Source organism: Silurus meridionalis, chromosome 24 (genome assembly GCF_014805685.1).
Source record: "Silurus meridionalis isolate SWU-2019-XX chromosome 24, ASM1480568v1, whole genome shotgun sequence".
Classification (NCBI taxonomy): domain Eukaryota; kingdom Metazoa; phylum Chordata; class Actinopteri; order Siluriformes; family Siluridae; genus Silurus; species Silurus meridionalis.
In genome coordinates, this window is record NC_060907.1 from 3990197 (window position 1) to 4017749 (window position 27553).

The 27553-nt window shown below is 42.7% G+C and overlaps 1 protein-coding gene across 1 annotated transcript in view; it reads left to right on the forward strand.

The window, feature by feature from the left end:
• Positions 1 to 27553, forward strand: part of pkd1a (polycystic kidney disease 1a) — a 71503-nt gene that overhangs the window by 12354 nt on the left and 31596 nt on the right. The window contains 17 exon segments of the mRNA XM_046837924.1: positions 1 to 69; positions 197 to 265; positions 2734 to 2897; positions 6358 to 6638; positions 6964 to 7351; positions 7495 to 7672; positions 11491 to 11705; positions 14831 to 14952; positions 15133 to 15280; positions 18450 to 18733; positions 18828 to 19592; positions 20463 to 20594; positions 20725 to 20900; positions 21967 to 22100; positions 22196 to 24007; positions 24010 to 25428; positions 25431 to 25846. The exon segment at positions 1 to 69 is cut by the window's left edge and continues 3 nt beyond it. Coding sequence (XP_046693880.1) covers positions 1 to 69; positions 197 to 265; positions 2734 to 2897; positions 6358 to 6638; positions 6964 to 7351; positions 7495 to 7672; positions 11491 to 11705; positions 14831 to 14952; positions 15133 to 15280; positions 18450 to 18733; positions 18828 to 19592; positions 20463 to 20594; positions 20725 to 20900; positions 21967 to 22100; positions 22196 to 24007; positions 24010 to 25428; positions 25431 to 25846 — 6772 coding nt within the window.

A 27553-nucleotide genomic window follows, 5' to 3' on the forward strand; every position in this document is an offset into this window, starting at 1 on the left:
TCTGTCCAGAAATCACCTGTCCTTTGTGGACTCCAGTCTATTTGATCACCTCGATGGCCTCAAGGAACTGTAAGTACCTGTTTTGTGTGTGTGTGTGTGTGTGTGTGTGTGTGTGTGTGTGTGTGTGTTCTGTGGTACAGCAAATAATGCTAAAATGTCCTTCCTTTACATCATCAGTTTCCCTCTTTTTTTTCAGGTATCTTCAAAATAATCACATTACAGAACTTCCTCACAAAGTTTCCGGTTGTGGCTCATTAGCTGTGCTGTAAGTATTCAGTTTGTGTGTGTGTGTGTGTGTGTGTGTGTGTGTGTGTGTGTGCGTGTGTGTGCGTGTTTGTGTTGTTTTCGGGCATTTAGTGTGCATGGTTTCTTCCAACCGCCATCAAAATGAAATTCGCCGTAGCTGAAACTCCCAGACGGATTCCGTCTGGCGCTCATGTGGAACTCAGACTCAAATGAACTCGAACCGTGAGGAACAGGTTTAAGCATCCATCCCCACAGAGTCTGAATCTAAACCTCCGCCGAGTCTGAATCAAACCTCCGCCGAGTCTAACTCAAAGCTCCGCAGAGTCTAACTCAAACCTAGGCCGAGTCTAAATCAAACCTCCGCCGAGTCTGAATCTGAATCAAACCTCCGCCGAGTCTGAATCAAACCTCCGCCGAGTCTGAATCTGAATCAAACCTCCGCCGAGTCTGAATCAAACCTCCGCCGAGTCTAAATCAAACCTCCGCTGTGTCTGAATCAAACCTCCACCGAGTCTAAATCAAACCTCCATTGAGCATTGAGTCTGAATCAAACACACACACACACACACACACACACACACACACACACTGCAATCACAGGACCATTAATGCCAATTACATTTCTGTGCTTCGGGCTTCGAAGGTACTATTTCTTGCGCAGACCTACACACACACACACACACACACACACACACACACACATACACACACACACACACACACACACTTTCCATCCCTGTCTGGTACACCAAAATCACTCCAGAACTTTTCCATATGCTGCTCAAAAAATTTAGACAAGAGAGCCATTATTCACACACACACACACACACACACACACACACACACACAAAGAGAGGAAGTGAGAGAAAAAAAGGTTTTACAGAGCAAAAGACGGACAGAAAGAGCAAAACAAACACAGATACAGAGAGAGAGATATGACAAGGAGCATTATGTGATATTTTATATCATTTACACACACATCCAAATACGTCTTATAGATTTTTTTCAACTCTGTGTTAACGGTTTGTGAGAGAGATACATACGGCCATACATGTATGCATGTATATGTATGTCATTAATACATTGGAGAAGATGAAGGTTAAAGGTCTTGCTGTAAGAGCTGCTTCTTCAATATAGCCTGAGGTCAATCATCTGCTCAATAATCCATTAAAGAGACCAGTAATCATCATGCAGAGATTTTAATGCGATCGTTTTGCGCTCTGTATCGCCGACCCAAACGTTCCAGGTACGAACTACTGCTCCATAATAATTATATCATTTTTTATAGAAGCAGCCCTGGAAGCTGAAAGCACCGGAAAAATGACTTGATAGCTCTATTCTCCTCGTCAAAAACCAAACACGTTTTCGGACTGCGTTTGCGCTTAAGGGGAAAAGTGGTGTACAATTTATTTTTGGCCAGACTGTCACATTTAGAGTTTTTCCTCTGGTTTAGTAAAAAAAAAAAAAAAAAAAAAGAGAGAGAGAGGCACGAGAGCTTGCCTCTGTATTTTCCTCCGGCTCTCGGTTCGGCACCGCTATTTTCCTCATCCGTGTGTTTCGTAATGACACGCTCATCTGTTTTATTGCTCCATTATGAAAGTCGTAATGGGTTTGTTGGCCACGGGGATTATAAACCGCAAACGAGGGCGACAGAGGCGCATTATAACGGAGCCCTCGCGCGGTTCGGTTTTTGAGGCAGGAATGAGATGGAGGCGATCGTGTTCCCGTAATATTCATCCCACGATACGCTGTGTACCATAAGGAATGAGAGGAATATTGTTTAATGGATTGAGACGTTAGTCCCAGTTTATGAACCCAGTAATATTCACAGTGGAATCGTTCGAATTCCATTATACTGTTTTTATTGTCGGAACGCTGGAGTATTTATCCCTGAGAGTTCAGTCAAATATTCATTCTGTAGCACACATCCAGTTATTTTTATGGTGTAATATTCATCCCACAGTACTGACCCCTTAATACCCATACTGTTAGACTAATAATCTATTACATATCCCATAATATTCAGCCTGTAATACATATCCCATAATATGTACCCTGTATTACACATCCCATAATACTCACTCTGTATTACACATCCCATAATATTACTTAGTAATACACATACTATAATACTCATATATATATATGTGTGTGTGTGTGTCTGAGCGTGTATGACTGTGTGTGAGTGTGTATGTGTGTGAGTGTATGTTTATGAGTGTGTGTGTGTGTGTGTGTGTGTGTGTGTGAGAGTGTGTATGACCATGTGTGAGTGTGTATGTGTGTGAGTGTGTGTATGAGTGTGTATGTGTGTGTGTGTGTGTGCGTGTGTGTGAGCGTGTATGACTGTGTGTGAGTGTGAGTGTGTGTGTGAGTGTATGTGTATGAGTGTGTGTGAGCGTGTATGACTGTGTGTGTGTGTGTGTGTGTGTGTGTGTGTGTGTGTGTGTGTGTGTAATAATGAACCCTCCTCGTGTCTCCGTTTCTTAGGGACGTGAGCACCAACCCCTTCGTGTGTGCCTGTAAGCTGGTCCACCTGGTCAGCAAGCTGCAGATGAGGGGTGTCACCCTGAGGAGAGCCAATCAGATGCTGTGTGACCACCCACCCAAACTCAAAGACCAACCACTGCTCAACGTCAGCTCCGACCACTGCGGTGAGTGACGGCCCTGTCAGCCAGTCAGCATGAGCCACCGACTTACATCTCTCTGCAGATTGATTAATTCAATAGGAGGTAGCAGAGCTGAAGATGTTGAGATGTTTGTTGGGAGTGATGAGGATGGACAAGATTAAAAATTAGTTTATTAGAGGGACAGCACATGTAGGACGTTTTGGAGACAAGGTGAGGGAGGTGAAATTGAGATGGTTTGGACATGTGCAGAGGAGGGACATGGGGTATATCAGTAAGAGAATGCTGATGATGGAGCCACCAGGAAGGAGGAAAAGAGGAAGACTGTGAAAGAGGCAGATGTAGAGGACAGGTGGGGTATGGATTCAGATGATCCGCTGTGGCGACCTCTAATGAAAGCAGCCTAAAGAAGAAGAAGATGAGGCTTTTAAAAGTGAACGTTTTTTATGAGAATGAGGTTTTTGGTTTTATCTGTGTGTACGCTCCCACCAGTGCAGTTTTTTAATTTGGGGAGGTGATTTTAATTTAAGAAGAAAATATATACAGAACCATGCAGAACCTCATCTAGCTTCCCGTAAGTACCTGTGGGAGTTGGTGGAGGCTCACAATCGCTGTGACTTATGGAGAAATTTAAATAAGAAACAGAGACAATACACGTGGGCCCACTGCATAGACAACACGCTCCCCCTGGCGAGATTAGATCGATTTTTTGGTTTTAAGCATCAACTTTTTTTAACAAAGTGTTTTATGTTTCCAGTAGGCATCTCTGATCACTGCATGGTTCAGTGTACCGTCAGTAAAAAGAACATAAAACCTAAGAGCACCACTTGAACGCCACTCTTAGAATAGCTAATTTTAGAGAGTCTTTTATTTATTAATATAGTTGTTTCAGAGAAGGCAGCTTTTAACTCCCTACAGCATTGGTGGGATGTGACAAAAACACAAATCAGAGTATTTTGTCAATAGTACACTCTCAATGTCACAAAAGACATTGAGGTAGTGGAGGAGAGCTTTCTCAAAGACCTGCCAAAACTCTTAATCAGTGGCCAAAGAGATGGACAGGGAGCTGACACTGGCAAAGCTTCATGATGCTCTCCAGGGCATGGAGAACAGGCGGGTGCCAGGTATAGATGGTCTCCCTGTCGAGTTCTTCAAAGATTTCTGGGCAATAATAGGGCAGGACGTGCTAGAGGTCCTAAAGGACAGTGTAAAAGGTGACAGCTACCATCGAGCTGCTGGAGAGCCGTCCTGACCCTGCTGCCAAAAAAGGGAGAACTGACCCACCTGAAAAACCTGGTGTCACTACTGTACACTGACTGCAAGGTGCAGTCAAAAGCATTAGCATCAAGACTGATGAAGGTGATGGGGCAGATCATTCTTCATGACCAGACATACTGTGTGCCTGGCAGGTCGATATTTGATAACTAGCTACTGGGCTTTAAGACTGGTCTGATTTTCCCAGACCAGGAAAAGGCTTTTACACGCTAATGCTTCAGTTTACCTGTCAGCAATTGCAGATAACCTGGCTGGAATGGGAATCCCAGTCTGATGTAAAGGTTTTAATTAATGTTTTAATAGGTTTTATCGTCACCAAAAGTTAATTCTGGAAAAAGTGATGCAGTTTTAGTTGGCGAGTGGAGAGGTGAAGAACCGACACTTCCAGAAGGTCTGGTGTGAAAAAGAGGGGGTTTTAAGTACCTGGGAAATAAAATGTAAAACTGGAAAGGCACTGTAGAGCACATTAAGGGCAGACTGAGCAGATGGAAGTGGCTGCTTCCAAAGATGTTTTACAGGGGGCGAACGTTGGTCATTAACAACCTGGTAGCATGTTAGCTGTGGCACATGCTGGCATGCGTGGATTCGCCACCAAATTTGCTAGCGAACATCCAGGCCCTGCTCATTGACTGGGGTGGTCGGCAAGTGTCCTCCATCTGCCCAAGGGGGCAGGGGCTGGTTCACCTTCAGTCTTTCACCTCCAGTTCATTCAGAAACTCCCAACCAGGCCTAGGAACCTGGTGTGGAAAACAGCAGCCAGTGGACTTTTGCACATGGTGGGAGGACTGGGACTGGACAGAACTTTGTTTTTAATGGACACACACACACTGGATGTGTCTGGATTAGCAAAAAAAATAGAATAAAATCTATGGAACACTGGCTGCTGGAGTCGCCCCTCGTCTACAGAAGTTGTCTGGATATCTCTGGTGTGACCGACCTTATACTGTTTCGAGCTTTGATCTCCTCAAAGTGTGGACACTCCGGGAGCTGGTGAACGTCGCGGGGACAGACCTGTCACAAGGGGAGGACCTGGCAGCACGTATAGGACTATGGTTGCAGCGCATCGCTAACCAGCTACAACACCACTGGAGGTCCACCTTGACAGCAGAGAAGCGTGTTCAGCTGAAGGACTACAAAATTGGCGAGACCGGTCCTGCAGAGGAGAAACCATTTCCTCAGCTGGATATCGCTCCTGACTTCGAAGGGTGTGGAGGTCCCCTCCTGGAGTGCAGGGGTGAAGGGGAGATGAACTTTGGGACAGTGACGGGGAAGCTGCTCTACAAGGCCTGTGTTAAGGTTTTAAACAAGAAAAAGCTGAGTGGGAGGGTGGACCCCCAGTGGAGAAATGTTCTTGGTTTTAACGATGATATTAAAGCAGAGTGGAGACACTTTACAAACCGTTGTTAACCAAAACAGCTGCCGACCTCCAGTGGAGGATTTTACACTGCATAATCTCTGTGAATTTTAAACCCTGATATTTTATTGGACTGTCCATTCTGTTTAGAGAGACACTGGTTTTATACTTTTTTTCACATTTGAGCTTTTAGAACATATTTTAAGATTTTCTACTTTCCAGTGTTTTATTCTTAGTGGTTTTAAGTACATCAGGAGAAAGAGGTTTATGTGCGAAAGGCGAAAATGGCCATATACCCAAACAGACAGAACAAAGCTGACTGTGATGCAGAGAAAATGTTCTCCAGACTAATAAAATGAAGGATTCTGGTTGATTTAAATTTGTGTAAGAGTGTGGAGGATCTGGGGATGCTGGAGTCTGTGTGGAGATGCTCTGTGTTCTGTAGTTGAACCAGAACTGAACTAAATGATCACCTTTAACTGTCATGCCAGATTTAACTTATTTATTTATTTATTTACCCATTTATTTAACAAGTCATCCTGATACCATCTGGCATTTAACATGACTTCTCTCTTTCTCCCTATCTTTCCTTCTGTCTTTCTCTCTCTTTCTATCTCTCTCTCTCTCTCTCTCTCTGTCTTTTTCTTTCTATCTCTCTATATATCTTTCTCTATATCTCTCTGTCTTTCTCTCTATCTCTCTTTCTGTCTGTCTGTCTCTCTCTCTATATATACATCTGTCTCTCTATCTTTCTCTTTATCTCTCTTTCTATCGTTTTCCATCTCACACTTTCTATATTTCTCTCTCTCTCTCTCTCTCTCTCTCTCTCTCTCTCTCTCTCTCTCTCTGTACACACAGAGCTGTACTACGCCGGGTGTCTGCAGGACGATGCTCGCTCCGGGGGCAGTGAGCTGGTGATCTTCACGTCGTCGGTGATGGGGAATTTCTCGCGGGAGGAGTGTAACTCCAGATGTTTCTTCGCTAAGCAGCTTTACGGAGGCCTGGGTTCACGCAGGGAGTGTTTATGCAGCACCAACTCCGAACCCAACTACATCAGCGAGGCCCGGTGTTCTGCAGCCTGCTCCAACTCCACCGTCATGAAGGACTGCGGCCTCACTGTTGCCCAGGACGTCTTCCAGGTGTGTGTGTGTGTGTGTGTGTGTGTGTGTGTGTGTGTGTGAGATATGTAATGCTGTTACACAAAATGTGTCTGTGTGTTTAAGTGTGTGTATTCTGTTATACAAAGTGTGTGTGTGTGTGTGTGTATGTGTGTGTGTGTGTGTGTGTGGTCACTCAGAATATGTAATGCTCTTATGCAAAGTTGGTCTGTGTGTGTGTTTGTGTGGTCACCAAGATTATGTAATGCTGTTATACAAAGTCTCTGTGTGTGTGTGTGTGTGTGTGTGTGTGTGTGTGTGTGTGTGTGTGTGTGTGTGTGTGTATGTGTGTGTACCACTCATACAGGTGAATTACTCAGTGCGTGTCTCAGCGGTGCGCTCTAGTGTCTACTCCCAGACCGCGTTGTCGGTGTCCTCCTCTGTCCTTCCAGTGTCTCTGTGCTGGGACTTTGGGGACGGCTCTCCGCTCCTCAACACCTCGCGTACCACGGCGCAGCACAAATACGGCCTGCCGGGTCGCTACAGGGTGAAAGCAGTGGCCACGGCAGCACACAGGGAGACAAGCGGCACGGCCGAGGTGCGTGTGGAACTGCCCCCGAGACTGGAGCTCCGCTGCCCCTCACCACTGCTGGCCAATCAGAGCCTGGAGGAGGCGGTGACTCTGGTGAACTGGGGCGGAGTGGGCGTGGAGGCGGACTGGCGAATCAGGAAGGAGGGCCTGGAAGTGGCCCGAGGTGTGTGTGTGTGTGCTTTTATTATATATAGATAGATATTATAGCCAAATATCTAGCATCAGTTTCATGTCTTTCTCCTGTGTGTCTTTGTGTGTGTGTGTGTGTGTGTGTGTGTGTGTGTGTGTGTGTGTGTGTGTGTGTAGCTGAGCCAGTGTGTGTACCAGACAGCGTACAGCATGAGAATTTGTCGCGGTGTTTCGAGTTGGTGCCAGGCGAGTTCAGCTGGTCCGAGGCTCGGCGTCAGTGTGTGACTCGGGGTGGAGAGCTGGCCATCGCTCGGGGGGACGCCGTACAGAGCCTCATTGCTCAGCGCATCACACAGTGAGTCTATAAAGAACACACACACACACACATACACACACACACACACATACACATACTATTATACACATTATATGTTAAATAGAAAAATTAAAAAATATAGAAACATTTATATCAATTGTTGTCATTTTGTAGATTTCTTCTCTGATATTCAATTATTGTTTCGCTGATCTTTTTTTTCTGCAGATATAAGATTTTTTTTTTCTTTAAAATTTGTTTGTTTTACGTGAATCTGGTATCAACGCTGCTTGGAGTTATATGGTATGAATAGTAAAAATTGTCTTAGAGGAAAACTTTATACATTTATAAAGGAGACAAAAATTCTTCTTGGATGCCTTCAGATCAGAATTCAGACTAATACCAGGTTTCTTCTTTCGGCTGCTCCCATTAGGGGTCTCCACAGTGGATCATCCGTCTTCATACCCCCCTGTCCTCTACATCTGCCTCTTTCACACCAACTACCTGCATGTCTTCCCTCACCACATCCATAAACCTCCTCCTTAGTCTTCTTCTTTTCCTCCTTCCTGGTGGCTCCATCCTCAGCATTCTCCTACTGATATACCCCATGTTCCTCCTCTGCACATGTCCAAACCATCTCAATCTCACCTCCCTCACCTTGTCTCCAAAACATCCTACATGCGCTGTCCCTCTAATAAACTCGTTTCTTATACTGTCCATCCTCGTCACTCCCAACGGAAACCTCAAAATCTTCAGCTCTGCTACCTCCAGCTCCACCTCCTGTCTTTTACTCAATGCCACTGTCTCTAATCCATACAACATCTCAGGTCTCACCACAGTCCTATAAACTTTCCCTTTCACTCTCACAGATACTCTTCTATCACAAATCACTCCTGTCACTCTTCTCCACCCACTCCACCCTGCCTGCACTCTTTTCTTCACTTCTCCTACTGACATTCATTCCCCTTCTCTCCAGCACATACCTCTTCAGGCTCTTCTCCAGCTCCTCCCTACTCTCACCACAAATAACAATATCATCTGCAAACATCATAGTCAAGGGAGACTCCTGTCTGACATCATTCGTCAACCTGTCCATCACCACTGCAAACAGGAAAGGGCTCAGGGCCAATCCTTGATGCAGTCCAACCTTCACCTTGAACCAGTCTGTCGTTCCTTCTGCACACTTCTCTGCTGTAACACTGTCCTCATACATGTCCTGCACCACCCTCACATACTTCTCTGACACACCTGACTTCCTCATACAATACCACAACTCCTCTCTCCACCCTGTCGTAGGCTTTCTCTAAATCCACATACACACAATGCAACTCCTTCTGTCCTTCTCTATACTTCTCCATCAACATCCTTAAAGCAAATAAGGCATCTGTGGTGCTCTTCCTCGGCATGAAACCATACTGTTGCTCACAGATGGTCACCTCTTCTCTCAGCCTGGCTTCCACTACTCTTTCTAATAACTTAATGGTGTGACTGATCAACTTAATTCCCCTGTAGTTACTGCAGGTCTGCAAATCTCCCTTATTCTTAAAGATCACACTCCACACTCCTTCTCCATTCCTCAGGCAACTTCTCACCTTCCACAATCCTGTTAAAATATTTATACCAGACTAATACAACACAAATTAGTCTAATACCAGACTGTCTACCTTTTAACTGAGAGAAAAAGTGAGTATAGTAATGAAGTGTGTGTGTGTGTGTGTGTGTGTGTGTGTGTGTGTGTGTGTGTGTGTAATACAGGAGTGTAGAAATATTTTAATCTGAAACGTTCTCCTTCTCCTTTGCTTTGTTTCCTTTTTTTTTTTTTATTGCATCAGTTTGTTTCACATGAAGCCAGGAGGAGGTGTGTGTGTGTGTGTGTGTGTGTGTGTGTGTGTGTGTGTGTGTTTAGGGGCTTCAAATATTTTAATTCTGTATTGTTTTGTTTTGCTATGTTTTTTTTCAGGAAAGTAGTTTGCAAGGCAGAGAGAGAAAGAAGTGGAGAGAGAGAACTGAAAGAGGGAGAGGGGAGGGGGAGTGAAGAGGGAATGAATGCGAGGCATGGGCTGTAATAACAGGGCAGATTACTGACCTACATCAGAGCTGTAATTAGAAAGCAGTGAGACGGAGTAAAAGGCTGAGGAGATTTTTTTGACCACACATAAGGATGATAGGTTAAGACTGCGTCTGACCTCCTACAGCTCAGCGTTATAAAAAGCATCTGTGTTTTCAGTCGGCTGCTGGTCACAACGAGATCGCTGAGTTATTAGCCGAAGTGGATGCGGGAGTGAAACAAGAGCAAAAACTTAAACTCTCTTTCAAGTCTCCGAATGCATTGAATCGTAAAGAGAACATAAACACAGCAGGAAATGAAGACAGACAGACAGACAGACAGACAGACAGATTAATGGACGGGTGGAAGGATGGATAAATGCATGGATGGTTGTATAGAAAGCGAGAGAGAGAAGATGGATTGTGCAAGCATAATGCATAAAGCATTCATATAGTGGATTGATGGATGGATTAATAGATGGATGGATGGATAGATTATTATTATTATTATTAATATTGTGGTTCTTATTATTATTACAAATTCTCTCTCACACACACACACACACACACACAGTGATGCACATCTGGTAAAGCACACAACTATGGAAATATGTTACACTGCTGTTGGGAGGAGACTGTGTGTGTGTGTGTGTGTGTGTGTGTGTGTGTGAGAGAGAGAGAGAGAGAGAGAGAGAGAGAGAAAATGAGAGACAGAATGTGGTTATTTCCTGTCTCCTGTTCCACACCCATCATTAATCTGAGCACTCTACATCTACTGACCAAACAGAGAGAGAGAGAGAGAGAGAGAGAGAGACACACACACACACACACACACACACACACACACCTTCTCCCCACTCTCATTCTTATGTAAGAATGTGCACAAATGAGTACAATTCTTTTTAATGTCTCTATTTAATGACTCTATGTCTCCTCCCCCTTTCAATTCCTCTCTCTCTCTCTCTCTCTCTCTCTCTCTCTCTCTCTCTCTCTCTGTCTCTGTCTTTACCCCTGTTTTTTATTTAGAGCTCTACATTGGCATGAGATTGATTATATAACAGTTAAGACACAGAGTGTAGTGCTGAGTGAGTGAGTGTAATGTAGTTTAAAGCAGATCTGTGGTGGCCACTGATTGGTCATTACAAACTGTGTTGCTCAGTGATTGGACATTAGGAACTATGGTGATTGGTGACTGGCCATTACAAACAATGGTGACTTTTGTTTCGTCATTAGAATGATGATGGTTGGTCAATAGGAAGTATTGTGGTTGATGATACAGAAATATAGTGATCAGTGATTGGACATAACCAGCTATAGTGATTGGTGATTGGACATTAGGAGCTATAGTGATCAGTGATTGGACATAAGGAGCTAAAAAGATCAGTGATTGGACATTAGGAGCTATAGTGATCAGTGATTGGACATTAGGAGCTATAGTGATCAGTGATTGGACATTAGGAGCTTTAGTGATCAGTGATTGGACATTAGGAGCTATAGTGATCAGTGATTGGACATTAGGAGCTATAGTGATCAGTGATTGGACATTAGGAGCTATAGTGATCAGTGATTGGACATTAGAAGATTCACTCAGTACAAGAGTTACTTTGTCAAATGTTCAAAACGTCCCGTTCAAAATATAATCAAGAAAACTAAATATAGTGCAACAAACAGAGCAGGAGCTCACAGCAGGATCCAGATAATAAAACACAAACGAGGAGACGCATATAAACGAAAACACCCAAAGCGGAGCAAAGCCCACAATGAAACACTGTGTGTGTGTGTGTGTGTGTGTGTGTGTGTGTGTGTGTGTACAGGGAGCGTGGGGTGTGGTTGGGTCTCAGCGATGTGGATTCTCCCGGGTTCCTTCACTGGGTGGACGGATCCCCGGCGCTCCCAGGTGAAGATGGAGCGAGAGACAGGGCCATGCTGGTGGACGGAAACATGTGTGTGTCCCTGGGCAGCGACGGACAAACCAGCTCGCACCCCTGCAGCGCCAAACGTGCCTACGTGTGCCAATTCACACACCAAGGTGGGCTTCACACTCAGTGTATCTCCTCACACACTCATAATATGGGAAAGATCAGACTTCAGAGAATTAACTTTAACACAGAAATGGTGCCCTTTACTCCATCCAGGGTCCTAAATCCATTGATGTGTACAGTCTCTTTATTTCATAGCGTTTCTCTCGGGTGCACTGCTTCTAGGAGGGTTTGTTTATGTTGGAGTTTCTATCCAATCAGATTTCAGTCATCACATCACCTGGGGTCAAAGGAATCTGCAATGAGGCCTTTGAAATGAACAGTGCAGATGCCTGCAGCTTAGAGTTCATGTTTCTTTAACCAATCAGATTGCCAGTTGGCGACACTGAGCCCCTCTAGAAGGCGTCCAATAATGTCGTCATTTTCACGCTGTTTGATTGGACGGTCAGAGCTCTGTAGCAGCGTACTGCACAAGCTAAAACATATGGGTGTGGATTTAATAGCTGTTTTTTTTTAATTCCACAACGACTGACCGAGGAGAAGAAATCGATTTGGAGGAACTTAAAATGCTTAACAAGAAAAACGCTTAACGTGACAAGACGTGTTTTTAAAAGACCGGACTAAGAAAGCACAATAATAATAAAGTATACTACGTACAGACAAGCGGATGAGTCTCGAATATGAACGCTAAACGCATTTATTTATGCCTTAAGCGTTTTTCCTCTATAGAAAACTGATAAAGGGAAAAGTGACAACATTTTTTTAAAAGGACTAAACTCAACCAAACTGCTAGTCTGTATATAGTAGACTTTTTTATCAATGTGGTTATTGAGATTGGTCTTTTCGGAACAGTGTCTTATCGCATTAAGCCACTTTAAGAGTTTTCCTTAATGATTTATCAGAATAGATTCATATTCTGGACTCGTCTGCTTGTCAGTACATAGTATACTTTATTATTAATGTGTTTACCGAGTTCGGTCCTTAAAAACATTTATTTCACGTTACATTTACATTTTTTAAAAAAAGGTCTGGCATTAAGCCACGTTAAGCGTTTTTTGGGCGCAAAGACAAGGACATTTACAAGACACAGTTTTCAAGAAAAGTGAACATGGTGACGATTCAGCTTTTTTCATAAACCGTTTATACTTTTTAGCGTTTTTTTTCCTGTAGAATTTGAACAAAAACACACAATTTGCCTTGAATTCAAATTTCCCGGGAAAACCGTAATGCAAATTGCACAAAAAGACGGGGTGATGTGATGAGGTGAATATCGATGCTTCTGCTGGAGATGATGTATGTGGAGGTGCAGTTGTTGTTCATTCACGCTGTACGACGTGACGGTTTCTCTATCATTCTCTATCATTATGACATTATGGTATTAAGAGGTGGAACAGTTCAGGTAGGACACCACTAAAGGCCTGGAGGTGAAATGCGAAATGTAGAAGGTTTATGGCAGTTATTAGCCAGAGCATGACAACCACAGGTGGTCCTGAACATCATTGATTATCTGATTGACTATCTGGAACCTGTGGAGGGGTGGGATGTATTAGGCAGCAAATGAACAATCATAATGGAATAATGGATAAGTCTAAAGAGCTGATTGACTTTGACTTGGGCTAGAATACGATGTCTGGCTCAGAACATCTTGAAAACAGCAGGTCTTGTAGGGTTTATCCCAATATGCAGGGTTTAGAACCAACCAAATGTAATACAAGGAGAACCAGTGAAGTCATGGGTGCTTAAGGCTGAATGATCCACATGAGGAGCAAAAGCTTTGATTCCCCAGAAGAGCTTTTTTACCGTCGAATTCCACATGTAGTCTGTATATCGCTGTTATAATATCCTACACTCTTCTGGGAAGATGTTCCTCCAGATTTTGTGGATATTTGTGGAAAGATACATTCATCCACAGGGGTGTTAGTAAAGTCAGATCAGAAGTCCTGATGTAGGTGAGGTGAGGAGGCTTGGGGTAGTTAGTGTTCACATTCAGATTTTCAGTAGTGTTGGAGCTCTGTAGCAGGCCAATCAAACCCATGTTCCAGTCCAAACCATGTAAAACATATTTCAAACCATATCCAGCACATGAACATCAAATCATGGACAAGCACGATCTCCTTATAAGTAAAATGAGAAGAATGCTTTTGACTTTCCATTTCTAGCTGAATTTCAAATTATAAGCTCAATATCTCTTATTGTGGAACATCTGAGAAGAGGAACTGCTGTGTAACTGATTGTGACAGATTTCTCACACACACACACACACACACACACACACACACTCCACTGGATCTTACGACTAGATTCTGTTCACGAACTGCCCCGAGTGTGGCTTTGAAGTTTTCCTGTTTCGTTCTCACCTCTGAATTATTGAGCGAGTCTCGGTGCGTGACGCTCCGAGTGTGTTTCAGGAGCACGTTCGGTGTTCGGTATTAACCAGCCCTCCTGTCAGAAATGCATTCAATAATCCACCCAGGAGCACAAACACACTTTCAGTCTGAGTGCGATTACATGCCATCCCTGAAGATGACTGTTCATCCATCCCTCCATCTCTCACTCTATCTGTCCGAGTGAAGAACGAGCTGCACCTACAACGAGAGAGTTACAAATCACACGCCTGGCAGAGCAAATAGAGGAGACACATAACGTGGGAGACGTCGGTACACACATTCTCACAAACACACACACATAAACACAAATACGTGTAAATCAATAAATGTGTCAGTAAGTGAACGAGTCAGTAAATGAGTCAGTTAGTCAATCATTCAGGAAATGAGTCAGTGAGAGTGAGCGAGCCAGAAAATCAGTCAGAAACTCAATGAGCAAGTCAGTTAATAAGTCAGTGTGTCAGAAAGTGATTTAGCCACTAAATGAGTCAGTAAGTGATTTAAGTAAGTCAATAAATGAGACAGAAAGTAAACAACTTAGTAAGTAATTAAGCAAGTCAGTTATTGAGTCAGTAAGTGATTGAGTGAGTCAGAAGATTAGTCAGTAAGTGAGTGAGTCATTAGTGAGTCAGGCAAGACATCTTATGTTCATCGGGAATATCTATTTCTCTCTCTCCCGCTCTCTCTCTCTCTCTCTCTCTCTCTCTCTCTCTCTCTCTCTCTCCTCTCTCTCTCTCTCCTCTCTCTCTCTCTCTCTCTCTCTCTCTCTCTCTCTCTCTCTCTCTCTGCAGTGCGAGTGTTGGATGCGGGGGTATACCGGGTGGGTATGGCTGTCTTCAACACCCAGAAAAGTGTCATCAATCCTGAAGTTACATCTTTCATTAGACCGGAAATAGCAGTCAACAGTGTTGAGGTACACACACACACACACACACACACACACACACACACACACACACACACACACACACAGATTTGCTTATAATCTTTCTAAAATGTATTTACATAGACAGTATATTGATGTTTCTGTGTGTGTGTGTGTGTGTGTGTGTGTGTGTGTGTGTATGTATGTATGTATGCATTTATGTTGCAGCTTCTCCTGTTCCCATCTCTGAGCTTCACCCACAGCGGGCGTCTTTCAAGCCTGGAGCTGATCACACACACTCTGAGCTCATACACACACGTTCGCTTTCAGGTGTACCGACCTCACTGCCAGAGTGGATTACACCTGCTGCTGCCAGGTAACACACACACACACACACACACACACACACATATACACACACACACACACACACACAATACAAAGTTGCCCAAAGCAACTCAGGCTCAGCAGGATGTGAAGGATGAAGAAGGTGGAGTGTGAGGGGAAAAAACTGCAGGCTGATAACAACACAACAGTTCAATATTTAGATGTGGATGCTGGATTCATGATGCTATTGTGCTGATGTTGAGCAAAGCTGAGGGTTCAGAAGCTTATTTTTCTTAGCATAATGCAATAGTAAAAAAAAATAATAATAATAAATAAATAAATGCAAGTCACCTGTTAATCCCTTTAGTTTTTATTCAAATTGTTTTTTTTCCCTTGAAAGCCAGAATAAGACAAGAAACTCTGCCCACATGTTTTCTATTGGCTCATGTTTAAACATTTAAAAGTTTAAAAACGTCTAGAGTCTTTATGATTTTTGAGAAACACACAAACGTTCCTTTTTATCTCTTCGCAACAAACGTGGTAAAAGACTAAAACACCCGAGAACAGTGAATGAGAGAAAGAAAGTTCTGTGGAGTCCAAATGGGACATTTTTGTCTGTAACAGAACTTGTGTAGATGAACACAAGTAGAAAACAGAAAGAAGAACAAAAGAGGATGTGATCAGACATCCTCACTTACTCCCCATAGTCAAACATGGAGGTTGAAGTATAAAAGTTTGGGGTTGTTTTGGAGCAGGGAAGGTTCTGGAAAATGAAAGGCTGTACATGGCTCCCATTCCATACTTCCATGACCGTGGCTCATTGGAACCGACTTCACCGTACAACATGGAGTGAAATCTATCATGGAACGAACTGCCTGGTCACAGAACCTAAATCCTATTGAACTGCTCTGAGAGAAACTGGATCGTAAAGAAATCTCCAACTACTGAACCAAACCTTTTTTTCAAGAAGCACAGCAAAGTATTTCAGCAGAACATGTTTGGAGAACAATGTGTAATAAAAGAATGAAAATAGAAAAAGGAATATACTAGAATTACCGATTTTATCTTAAAATATAGAAGAGGATTTACAATAAAAACTACAGAAGGAATAATAAAACTAGAAGTAGAAATAGAGTGTGACCTGGCGTACTCTCAACGATTACAAGAGTCATGAATCAAACCAACTAAACTAGCTCCCTTCCCTTTAGACCACTTCCTGTCAGACCACTTCCTGTCAGTACTTTCAGTCTGGAGGGACAAAGCATATGACAGAGCAGGGACAAAGAGACATGTGCACTCGATTTGTTTTATTGATTCTGGACGAAGAATGACTTCGAAGTAGAGACTGTGGGGAATCGCGAAAAAGCGACCGAGTTACAAAAGAGGGAGAGAAATTGTGTCTGGGAACAAGCAAGTCTTGATTTGACTGAAATTGTGCTATTACTACACTCTTTTTTTTTATTTCTCTGCTTATTTGGCTTCCAAATTTTCTTTCTAGTCATCATACACCTTCTTGTCTCTCTCGCCTTCATCTATCGCTCTCTTTTTTTTTTTGAAAGCCAGTATATGCTGTGTAGACAAAAGTACTAGAAGATCTGACCAGCCATATCTAGTAAGGCACACAATTGGACCAGACATTTTGAATGAAATTTTCCATTCACTTGACTTCACTACAAGGCTCCAACCCTATTAAACAGCTTTGGGATGAAGGTTTCATGCTGACTGCACCCCAGGCCTCCTCACCTCACTTCTATCTTTCTTAACACCCATGTGGCTGAATGAAATCTCACACAAATCTCCACAAAAATCTCGTGAAACATCTTCACATCAACTCCCAAAAGAGTGAAGCTTATTATAAGAGCAAATGGAGACTAAAAGATCTGAACATGCAGTTTAAAAAAGCTTGATTCGAAGAACTGCAAGAACGCAAAATTACTGTTACAGAACACTGAAACTGGAGACTCCTTCCTTTAATTTTACATAAATGTCCTCACAGAGAAATGCACCTTATCAGAGATGGATTTAATAAGAGTAATTTGTTTTATTTTTGCTGTAGATTATGTGGCTCATCCACCATACTGGTCGCTCTGAGTGAGCTGTTTCTATGGAAACGATTACGGCATTAAAATCAACTGCCAACTGAAAAACGCATCAGCAGCCAAACTTTGGACCAATCGAAAGTCCCGAATTTAACAGCAATGCGATATAAAGCCAAAACGTATACTCCTTTCAGTCATGTTTGTGTGAAACCCAATGTTTGTCAGTGCTCGTGTCAAAGCTTTCCCCAAAATGTCATGTTTCCAACCTGCAATTAGAAAACTTTGAGAAAGAAGTGAAAGCTTTTAACATGTCACTCACCAAGGGCACATTTAAAAGAAATCTTTAGAAAGAGTCTAGACTGCATTATTTCCCAGACGTAGCGTCTTTCTACAAACAGAGTGGCAGCCCGTGTATCCGAGTGATCGCCAGTGGTGCACAGTAATGAAGTATTTAAGTAGCTTTTTTGCATATCTGCACTTCATCGAAGTATTTGCATTTGGGGAGACTTTTACTGTAACTTCACTACAATTCAAAGTGAAATATGTTTTTTTTTTACGTTTTACTCAGCTACAGATTTTGAAATCAGTCGTCCCTTTTTAATAATTAGTGGATAAAAACGTAACTGGTCCAACACACAGCAAGCCACCAATCAGGATCGAGCGCTCACAAAAATGTTATTACAAACATTATACTTAATACTTAAGTACTTTTGAAAGCATTTTTTTTTTTAAAGTAAAAGTTTAAATGGAACACTTTTACTGGAGTCATATTTTACTCTATTTTTGCTCAAGTACATGGTCTGTGCACTTTGTCCACCTCTGCTGATGGCTCGAGTTGCATTTTGCTTTGAACAACTTGGAAAATAAATAAACAGATGAAATAAAGTGAGAAATAACCACTCGAAAGCTGCATTCGTGGATTTTTTTAAATAGTAAAGGTTTGAATCTTTTATTTTCCCTATTGGATTGCAATAGTTTTAATGTTGCATTATCAAAAGGTTACTTCTTACTATTTGTTATGGGCCAAAATATCCCATGGTAAGGTCCATCACTGTGTTCTGGCCAATTTGACTTACTTCATGGTAGGTTGAATTAACAAGCACTAGAAGTTACTTTGGAGACAAATATAAATCAAAGAAATGTTGTAGGCATAGTTAACTTCTTGATGATCTTTTCTAGGATGTGGTGAATTCTGTAGCCCCATCGCTATGTGTCGGTCCCTGGATGTCCGTCCCAATGATACAACCTCCACTACTACTTCCTCATCTCCACCATGCCCTGTATGGCATCAGTGGTGTCCATATGTGGGTTCCTGTCTGCCCCTGAGTCACCCATGCCAGCCAGAGTCATGCCCAAATTGCTCCGGGGTGGAGCCCCTGCCCACTGACACTCTGCGCCCACACTACAGCCTGGTGGGAGAGGTTTCATTCACTCTGCCACCCGGAGCCTCCATACATGCACTGGTGAGTCTTTAAAATGTCTGTATTTGTCTTTAGATCTTAAGAACAAGGTGCAACTACCTACATTCTTTCTCTCATTTGACTGGTTGTCCCTCAGGTCCAAGAGGAAATCGAAGACCTCTTAGTGGTTCCCGGTGACTTTATCGCCCTTCAGCATGATGCCGGAACCTCTGGGTTGCTTGAGTGCTCTCCTGATCCCTCTTCACCTTGGAAACAGAGCATTCTGGTCCAGAATCGTTCTGATTGGCTGGACAGTAATGAAACCCTGGAGATGATTGGAGATGGAAAGTGGGCACATGAGTTTATATGCCCGATCAGGGTGCTGTATGTTGGACAGAACGAAACCAAACTACAAGGTCCTTTTCTAAAATCTGGTCTACCACAAACAGGAGACTACAGCCTGGAGGTGTTGTCACATGACCCTGACTTCCCGGTTGCCGCCTCCTGTTTGATCCATGTCATCCCACCGCTGAACCTCAGCCTGGTTTATCCAACTATTTTTAATGGAACAGTCTACTTCCTTCCGAATCAAACATCTGTTTTGGTCAAGGTCCAATCCGAGAACAGTGCTATAATCAGGTGGCAAGAGAGCAACAAATCTGTCACTTTCCAAAGTTCTTGCCCACAGGAACTGGAATCCAAAGTGGTTGAATGCAAGACAGCGAAGTCAAACAATGATACCCTGTTTGCCTGGCTGGACCTTGAGCTCAGCTCCTCACCAGGAAACACCAAAGTGGTCCTACATGCCCAAAGTGAGATAACTGAGGCAGATCTGGAGATTCAAGCAAGAATAGAGGAGCCATTGCAAGGCTTACAAATTCAGCCCCATCCCGCCCACAGGGTCCTGATGGAAACTGTAGTGGTAAGGAACAAACGTATACATTCTTTATCTCTGTAAAGCTGCTTTGAAACAATGTCCATTGTTACAGTTTTTCCTCAGTTGTTTAGGAGCGTTTCTCAGATCAGAAATGAAATTCTCAAACATACTGAAATAAGAGCAACTTCTCGTCGCTTTGAACAATTACGAATGCTTTGGAACATCTATATAATCGATTGTGTACAATTGTCTTCTGTTTCCTACATTATTAATTGTTAATGTTCATGTTGATCAAATTATATTATACTGGTTTTACATTAATATTTTTAACCCCAAAAACATCTCGGCATCAGTTTATTGCATTGAATGTGAAATCTTTAAACCAGTTGTCAGAATGTAACTTTTTTTTAAAAATGTGCCTTCAATTGGTAAATTGTGCAGATAAATCTTAAATGTCACTAATGAAGGCGAGTGTACGGCATCAGATCAACCAATGATCAACTAGATCGCTAAAATAGGTCAAAGGTGAATCTCGTGAACCTTCAGAACTTTTTAAATTAGCGAAAATGAATAAATGTGGATAATGATATGATCGATAGGACGCTTTTCTACAATTCTGCATTGACAGTTTTGTCTAATCATTGACGCTCTCTATAAAGGATCGCCACCTCTCTCCTTAATCAGTATTCATACTGCTGTTCTCATAGCTGTTACTCATAATCTCTTCTTTTCCTTCTTTACATTTATCATTGGATCAGATGCTTATTGCCTTATATTTTTTTTTCTTCTTGTATAATCACAATTTTTTTTTGTTATATAAAGTTCATGTCTCTAATCATCTGTTCGATCTCTGCATTGGCTTTTTTGCATCATCTGGTGCAGCCTGAAAGATTTGGTTTTGTTCTTGCTACACAGAGTTACACAGCATCTGTAGAAGGAGGAAGTGACCCTTCATTCCGATGGACAGTGGACGATAAACCGTACTTCACCTATTACAACACTGTACTCAACATCATCTACCAGAATGCTGCTGTTTATAAACTCACGGTGAGAAGATGACCGAATAATTAACATTTAAGTGGTCTTCAGAATCTGAGATGAAAGATGATTTAGGTTTTTTTCTACATTTCTGATTTTACTGATATTCAGCTGAGCTAAACCTTGTTTTTTTTCTTAGGTCACGGCATCCAACCACGTGAGCAACATAACGGAGAATTTCAATGTGACTGTGGACAAAATGAACCCAATGAGCGAGATTACCGTTCGGGGTGTCCCTGATATCGTGACTCAGGGTGAACAGCTGACCCTGTCTGCCTCGGTAGCAGTCGACATTTCAGTGGATGCCACTTTTCTGTTAGTTCTGCAACCATACTGTCAAATTCAATTTTTTTACAGACTTTAAATGCATGTGGGACACGTGTGAAAGAAAAGTTCTGCCACTTTAAATAGTTTGAGTAGTTTGAGTTGTATCTTCTTCTTCTGGTTTTCTTTGTTTCTCTACCTCACTGCTTTAAGACACATCTGTAACTTTGGGACGTGTCCTGTAACTTAATTTCTTTTCTATATTTCTGTCAGATATCTTACCGTTCCCCCACTGGCAATCTCAAAGATGAGGAGAAAGTGATTATTTCTTGATTTTGAGTTTTCAGCTGTAGGTTAATGTCAGAGACCATCAAAGAGAATTATAAACGATATCTTCACAGCTTTACTTCCACCTTTATGGTTTAAAGTCTCTCACCATCTAAAGCATGACCATTTTTCTTCTTCTTTTCTTGTTTATAAAGCATTCTATATACGAGGTGGTATTAAAAAGTGTGGAGAGTAGCTCTGTTTACAAGAAAGAACTTTGTTTACACACGATCACGTTCGGAATAGTCCCCTTGCACAGCAATGCAGCGCCCCCAGCGTTCTTCCTAGAAATCTCCTTTTCGAAGCGCGCCAAACACCTTCTACGAATCGTGCTGGATCTCCGCATTTGTGTCAAAACACTGACTTTTGAGCCTGATCTTCATCTTAAGTAAGAGGGTTAAGTCTGAAAGTCTAGCAAGTAGGTTGGGTGCGTTAGTGAGAGTGTGTGGATTGTTCTCCAGCGATTATCGTTCACGGGTTGCCAAACAGATTCAAAATCTTAGGGGGTTGAGCTCATTGAAGGTCTTTCTGATATCTCGTCATCTTCCAGCGATGTTGTTCCACTCTTGACACTCAAACGTCAAACGTTAATGTTATGTCAAACACGATAATGCACGTTGGTCAGAATAGCACCATTAGTCTTGATATCACCTTGTAATTGACTGCTCCAGCCTTATATTTATACTTTTGAGAATGAACTGAGGTAAAATTTTGTCACATTAAGTATGTTTTGTGTTCTTCTGTATTTAATGTGTGTGGTGTGTGTTTCTGATGATTTATGTTCTTTCAGGTGGTTGTTCAATGATTTGGATAAAATGGAGAATCACTTTAAACCCCCTTATATTGCCCCACATCAGAACTCCGACCCGTCAGAAAATCGGATAGTCCTACAGCATGAAGTTAAATACACGTACAAACAGCCAGGTAACCTACTCATGGAAGCAAATTACATAGAATAGACGAGTTTTTGTTTTATTTTGCAGAAATCACTAAATCTATATATTGTTTTTTTTTTGCAGGCGAATACAATCTCAGGGTGTCTGTCTCCAACCGGTATGAGAACAAAACCCACAAACTCGACGTGTACGTGTTCAGCATTTTAACATCAGTGGAGATCAACACCGAACCAGAGCTTTTGCAAACTGAAAAGCCAGCTGCTTTTGAAGCTCATCCTTTACCGTCCTCCTACGGAATCATCTACACATGGGATTTCGGTGACAACTCCAGCCTGCAGCAAGGACGTGAACGTAGGGTCCATCATGCCTATGCGCAAAGCGGGACCTACACAGTCTGTGTGAATATTAACAACACCATTAGTAATAAAGACAACTGTAAAGTAATCATGGTGTATGAAGACATTGACGGATTGGAGGTTGAGGCTTCCACTCCCACTGAATTCAACACTCCGACAATCGTCAAGGCTACTTTGGAAGCAGGCAACAACGTCAGCTGGAGCTTCTCTATGGGTGATGGGACTGTACTTGTGCGTGCAGAACCACATGTGGAACATGTTTACGTCAAAGACGGAAACTACACGGTCAACGTAACCGCAACGAATGCCGTCAGCTCAAAATGGGAATCCGTACACGTTCAGGTGTTCGTTCTGCAGGTGTTGTGGTTGGAGCCTGTAATGTGTGTTCAGGAAAAAACAGAAATCAACTTTCATGCTCTTGTGTCAGGAAATGCCTCCTCTCATCTGTATATGTGGAGTTTCGGAGATGGGACCGCCAATAAAACTCTGTATGGTACCCCGAGTATAACACACTCTTACCAAGCTAGTGGAAATTACCATCTTTCTCTTCTCATGTCGAGTTCTGTGAACAAAGCAAATTTTTTCAACTGGATCTGCGTCCAACCTGAAGTGTCCAACGTGACGCTCGAACCCTCTAGCAGATTTATCAGACTTGGAGACGAAAGCTCGTTTACTGTAACTGCAATTCCAGAGTTCGACTACACCTACTTGTGGGATTTTGGGATCAGTGACTCGATAAGCCCTATTACAGGTGGAGACAGGATGGTTTTTACTTACAAAAGCCCCGGTCTGTATGTAATAACCGTAACAGTACTTAACAACATTTCAGCCAGCATAAGCACAGTGCAAGTTGAAGTGCAGCAACCTGTGGGTTATCTGTTGATCCAGCATAATGGAACAACAGGAAACAAACTGGCCTTGAGGCAGGACTACACATTTATATCAAATTCCGACTCCAATCACGTTGCCTACAGTTGGGACTTTGGGGACGGGACAGTCCTTACAGGCCGCAATGTGGCACATGCCTACAACTCCTCCAGAATTTTCAATATCTGTGTTACGGGTAAGAATGACGTGAGTGAGAATAACAGCGAAATATCTGTTATGGTTTTAGCCCCTATTCGAGGACTTTCCATCAATGCCAGCCTTGTTAACGTTCCTTTGAATGCAACAGTCCACTTTGAGACCCATCTTGACCAAGGAGACGATGTGCGTTACTCGTGGATCCTCTGTGACCGCTGTACCTCCATTCCAGGCACGCACCCTATGTTCTATACCTTCCGCTCGGTCGGTATGTTCAACGTGATCGTAACTGCGGAAAATGACATTAGCACCGCTCAGGCTAGCATTTACATATTTGTACAACGGGAGCTGGAAGGTTTACAGATTGTATCTGAGGAGCTTGGGGAAAGTTGCTGTTTTGCCACCAACCACATCCTTCACTTGCAGGCTGTGCTTAAAGATGGCACAAACATGTCGTTTAGCTGGAACCTTCTGAGGGAATATGAAAATACTGTTGCCCTCAATCTAACAGGCAAGAACATCGAACTCAATTATTCCACACCTGGACCTTGTGAAGTCTTCTTAAAGCCACCAATTTACTCGGTCAGCTGGCTGTTAACCGCACTATTGAGTTTCTTGACCCTGTTGGAAAACTGCACCTCGAGGCTTTTCCAAACCCTACGGCTATCGATTCAATCACCAACATGACAGTGTCTGTAAACACAGGCAGTGACCTTCAGTACAGATGGTGGATTGAAAGCGATCCATTACAGTTTAATGTACCTTCCATCTGGCATGTATTTGACACTCCAGGGCTGAAGTCAGTAAGTGTAGAGGTTTCAAACCAGGTTAGCAAGGAGATGGTTTCGGTACAAATCAGTGTCCAAGAACCAATTTCAGGGGTTACCTTCACCACAACCAATGTCACAGAGCAGAACTTTTTAGCCTCTGGAGTCAACGTATCTCTTTTTGGTCATGTCCAAACTGGATCTGATGTTTCATGGATGTGGCTCTTGCCGAATCATGCCAAATCAAACCAGCAGGCCACATCCTACACGTTTTTATCCCCTGGAACCTTCACGGTCACTTTAAATGTCTCAAATGACATCAGTAGTGAAGTGCTAGCTCATGACTTTACTGTGCAAGACCGAATTCAAGGGCTTGAGTTCAAGGCTAGCAAGAAGAATGTTGCAGTTGGCGAGAACGTAGAGTTCACGATCTCTGTTGCATCTGGAACCTCGGTTAGCTACACCTTAAGCATCAGTGGTGACGCAACCGTTCACCCCAACCTCACTTACGTGCACCAGTTCAGCCGAGTCGACAACTACTATGTCAATTTGACAGCCTGGAATCAAATAAGCTCGGAAAGGAGGAACCTGCATATCTGTGTCCTGGAGCCCATCACCAAACTTACCATTTTGGACTGCTGTGAAGAAGCCATGCCTGTCGGTGTGGCCAAGACTTTTGAGGCTCATATACAGACCGGCAACCCCGTGACGTACCTATGGACCTTTGATCTTCATCATGGAGCTAAAAAAACTATGTTTGACTCAAAAGCCACCTATGTACCGGAGGAACCAGGTTTCCTGACCATCAGCGTGAGTGCCTTTAATGCTCTTAACATTCAAAATGAGACCAAGAATGTGCTTGTCCAGAATATACTCAAATCAGCCATCTTAGAAGCTCAACCTCAGGACACATTCATTAACAAGACAATAATATTTCAAGCACGTGTGTCTCCACAGTCTAGTTCTCTAAGATATCAGTGGGACTTTGGCGATGGAAGCCCTGATGTCTTTTCTGATACTTCAGTTGTCAGCTATGTATATTCTTTACCTGGACACTACATTGCTAAAGTCAACATCAGTAACCTGGTTAGCTGGGTTACGGCTTTGTTTGAGGTCAACATACGTGTTCTAGAGTGCAGTGAACCAGAAGTCCAGGTGGTTCAAGCTCCAAAGTTATCTATCTGGCGTTCCAAACCAGCACTGGTCGAAGCAAAGTGGATCTCAAAGGCTGTGTTCGATATGGCGCCGAATACCTGTGGGAGATCTACTCGGCTTCTCACTGCCAGGAGTTTGAAAACCACTTGACGCCACCATATAAAGTCCATCTTCCTGCAGAGGTCGATACCCGGAGGCTGCAGTTGTCAATACCCAAGATGACTCTCCCTGCCAAAAACTACGCCCTGATCTTTTCCCTGTCTTACAAAGGAATTCCGCTAAAAAAGGCTACCTGCCTTCAGCTCTCTGTGATGTCCGCCAAGTTGGTACCGATTATCGAGGGTGGAACTTATCGTGTGTGGTCCAAAACTCAGGACCTACAGCTTAGCGCAAACCAATCCTACGATCCTAACCTGAACTTGGACAGTCAGACCTTGCTGAGATACCACTGGGAATGTAGCAACACTTCAAAGGTAAGAATGAAATGATCTTTTCCTCTTCCACCACCATTATCTTCAAATAGCTTGATACTTTTCAATGCTAAGGACACAATGGTGGCAGTTTCCATTCATCTCACTTTTTTTTTTTCAAGTAATAAAAAAATAACCTGTGACTTAGTCTTGGCCCGTAAATGACCTCCTAATGATAAAGTTATCGCACTAAAACATTTGCTTTCCTACACTTTCACAAAACACCTTCTCCCACCGGATGCTTACACATGCTGTAATCATGTGTTTAGATATACAGTATAATAGGATATACAAGTCATACAGGTCAAGTCAAGTCGAGTTTTTTTCCATTGCGCTTTTCACAATGGACATTGTCTCAAGCAACTTTACAGAATTTAACAGTTAGGGTGAACGGTGTGTGTTTACCCCTGATGAGCAGCCATGGTGACTGTGGCAAGGAAAAACTCCCTTAGATGTTATGAGGAAGAAACCTTTAGAGGAACCAGACTCAAAGGGGGGAACCCATCCTCATTTGGGTGACATCAAGAGTGTGATTATAAATCTTTAAACAATATCGAACACTGAAGCGTGAGAACTAACATGAGCCCCGGAATATAAGATTATAAGTAATGTCCCTATAACTGAGCACCTATCGGGTTAAGGGTCTTTTTTTAGGGGTTTAGGACCTTCAAGTCCAATGCCTTAACCACTTATCTACCACCTCAACAGTGACAGTACCTCTGCTTTTCCTCGTCCACATCCTCAGCGATTATACCAGCGAGTCCCCATGAGGTTTATTACTTACATAATCAACCTTTCAGCAATGTATTTATTTGTTAGCAGTTGGAAACACTAGGGAGCCCGTTAAAGCAGTGAAAACGCTGAGCGCAGCATGGTCCATGAGTATTAGCCACCAGAGGATAGAGAGTGAGGATACTTGCCTAGGAAAATCACTAGATCATTAAGGCTGATTTATTTTCATTTTCCTTGTTTTGTTCGGCTCTTAATATGGTCATGGAGATATTATCTGCTCCTGCTTGGCTCGTCTCTTTCCAAACCTTTGCCTTCTCGCTATAAATGAAATTATTGTGGTGCGCTCGTTTCTTTCTTGGCGGAGACTCAGCCAGTGAGATGTTCCAGTTTAATGTCTAAACATTTGGGAATGCTGGAAAATGCCAGTCAGATGGAGAAAGTGAGGTTTATGCTTACTGAGTGTAAAATAGGGTTGCAGATAACAGTTCACAGCAGTTACGCATCAATCAGTAAACATCGCTAAGCATTTTGGACGAGAAATTTGAGCTTAAAGAACTGGCAATAAAAAAAAGAAGATATGAGATTCACCACCTTTAGAGATCTGAAGTTCTCTTCATATAACTGAATGGCCCTCGGGATGAAAAGTCGTGTCGACACTATCGACCTTCGTCTTATATCTCAGAGCAGAGGCTTGAAAAGACGTAAAAGTGAGAAAAATAAAGAAGGCACATTTTATCGAGACTTTTAGGGCTACCTGTAGCTTAAAGGATAAAGGAGACAGACGTCTGGGAGCCACAGATACAAAACAGGAAGTGCAGACGCTTCAGTGAATTGACGAGGAAGTTCAACAAACAGTTGAATCAGGAGTTTCTGAGGCAGATTTCGGATTCGAGGCAGTAGTTCAGGATTTCCTGTTTAAACAAAATGGACTTATCAGGAATTGAAAAAAAAAAATACAATGAATAATTACAATGAATA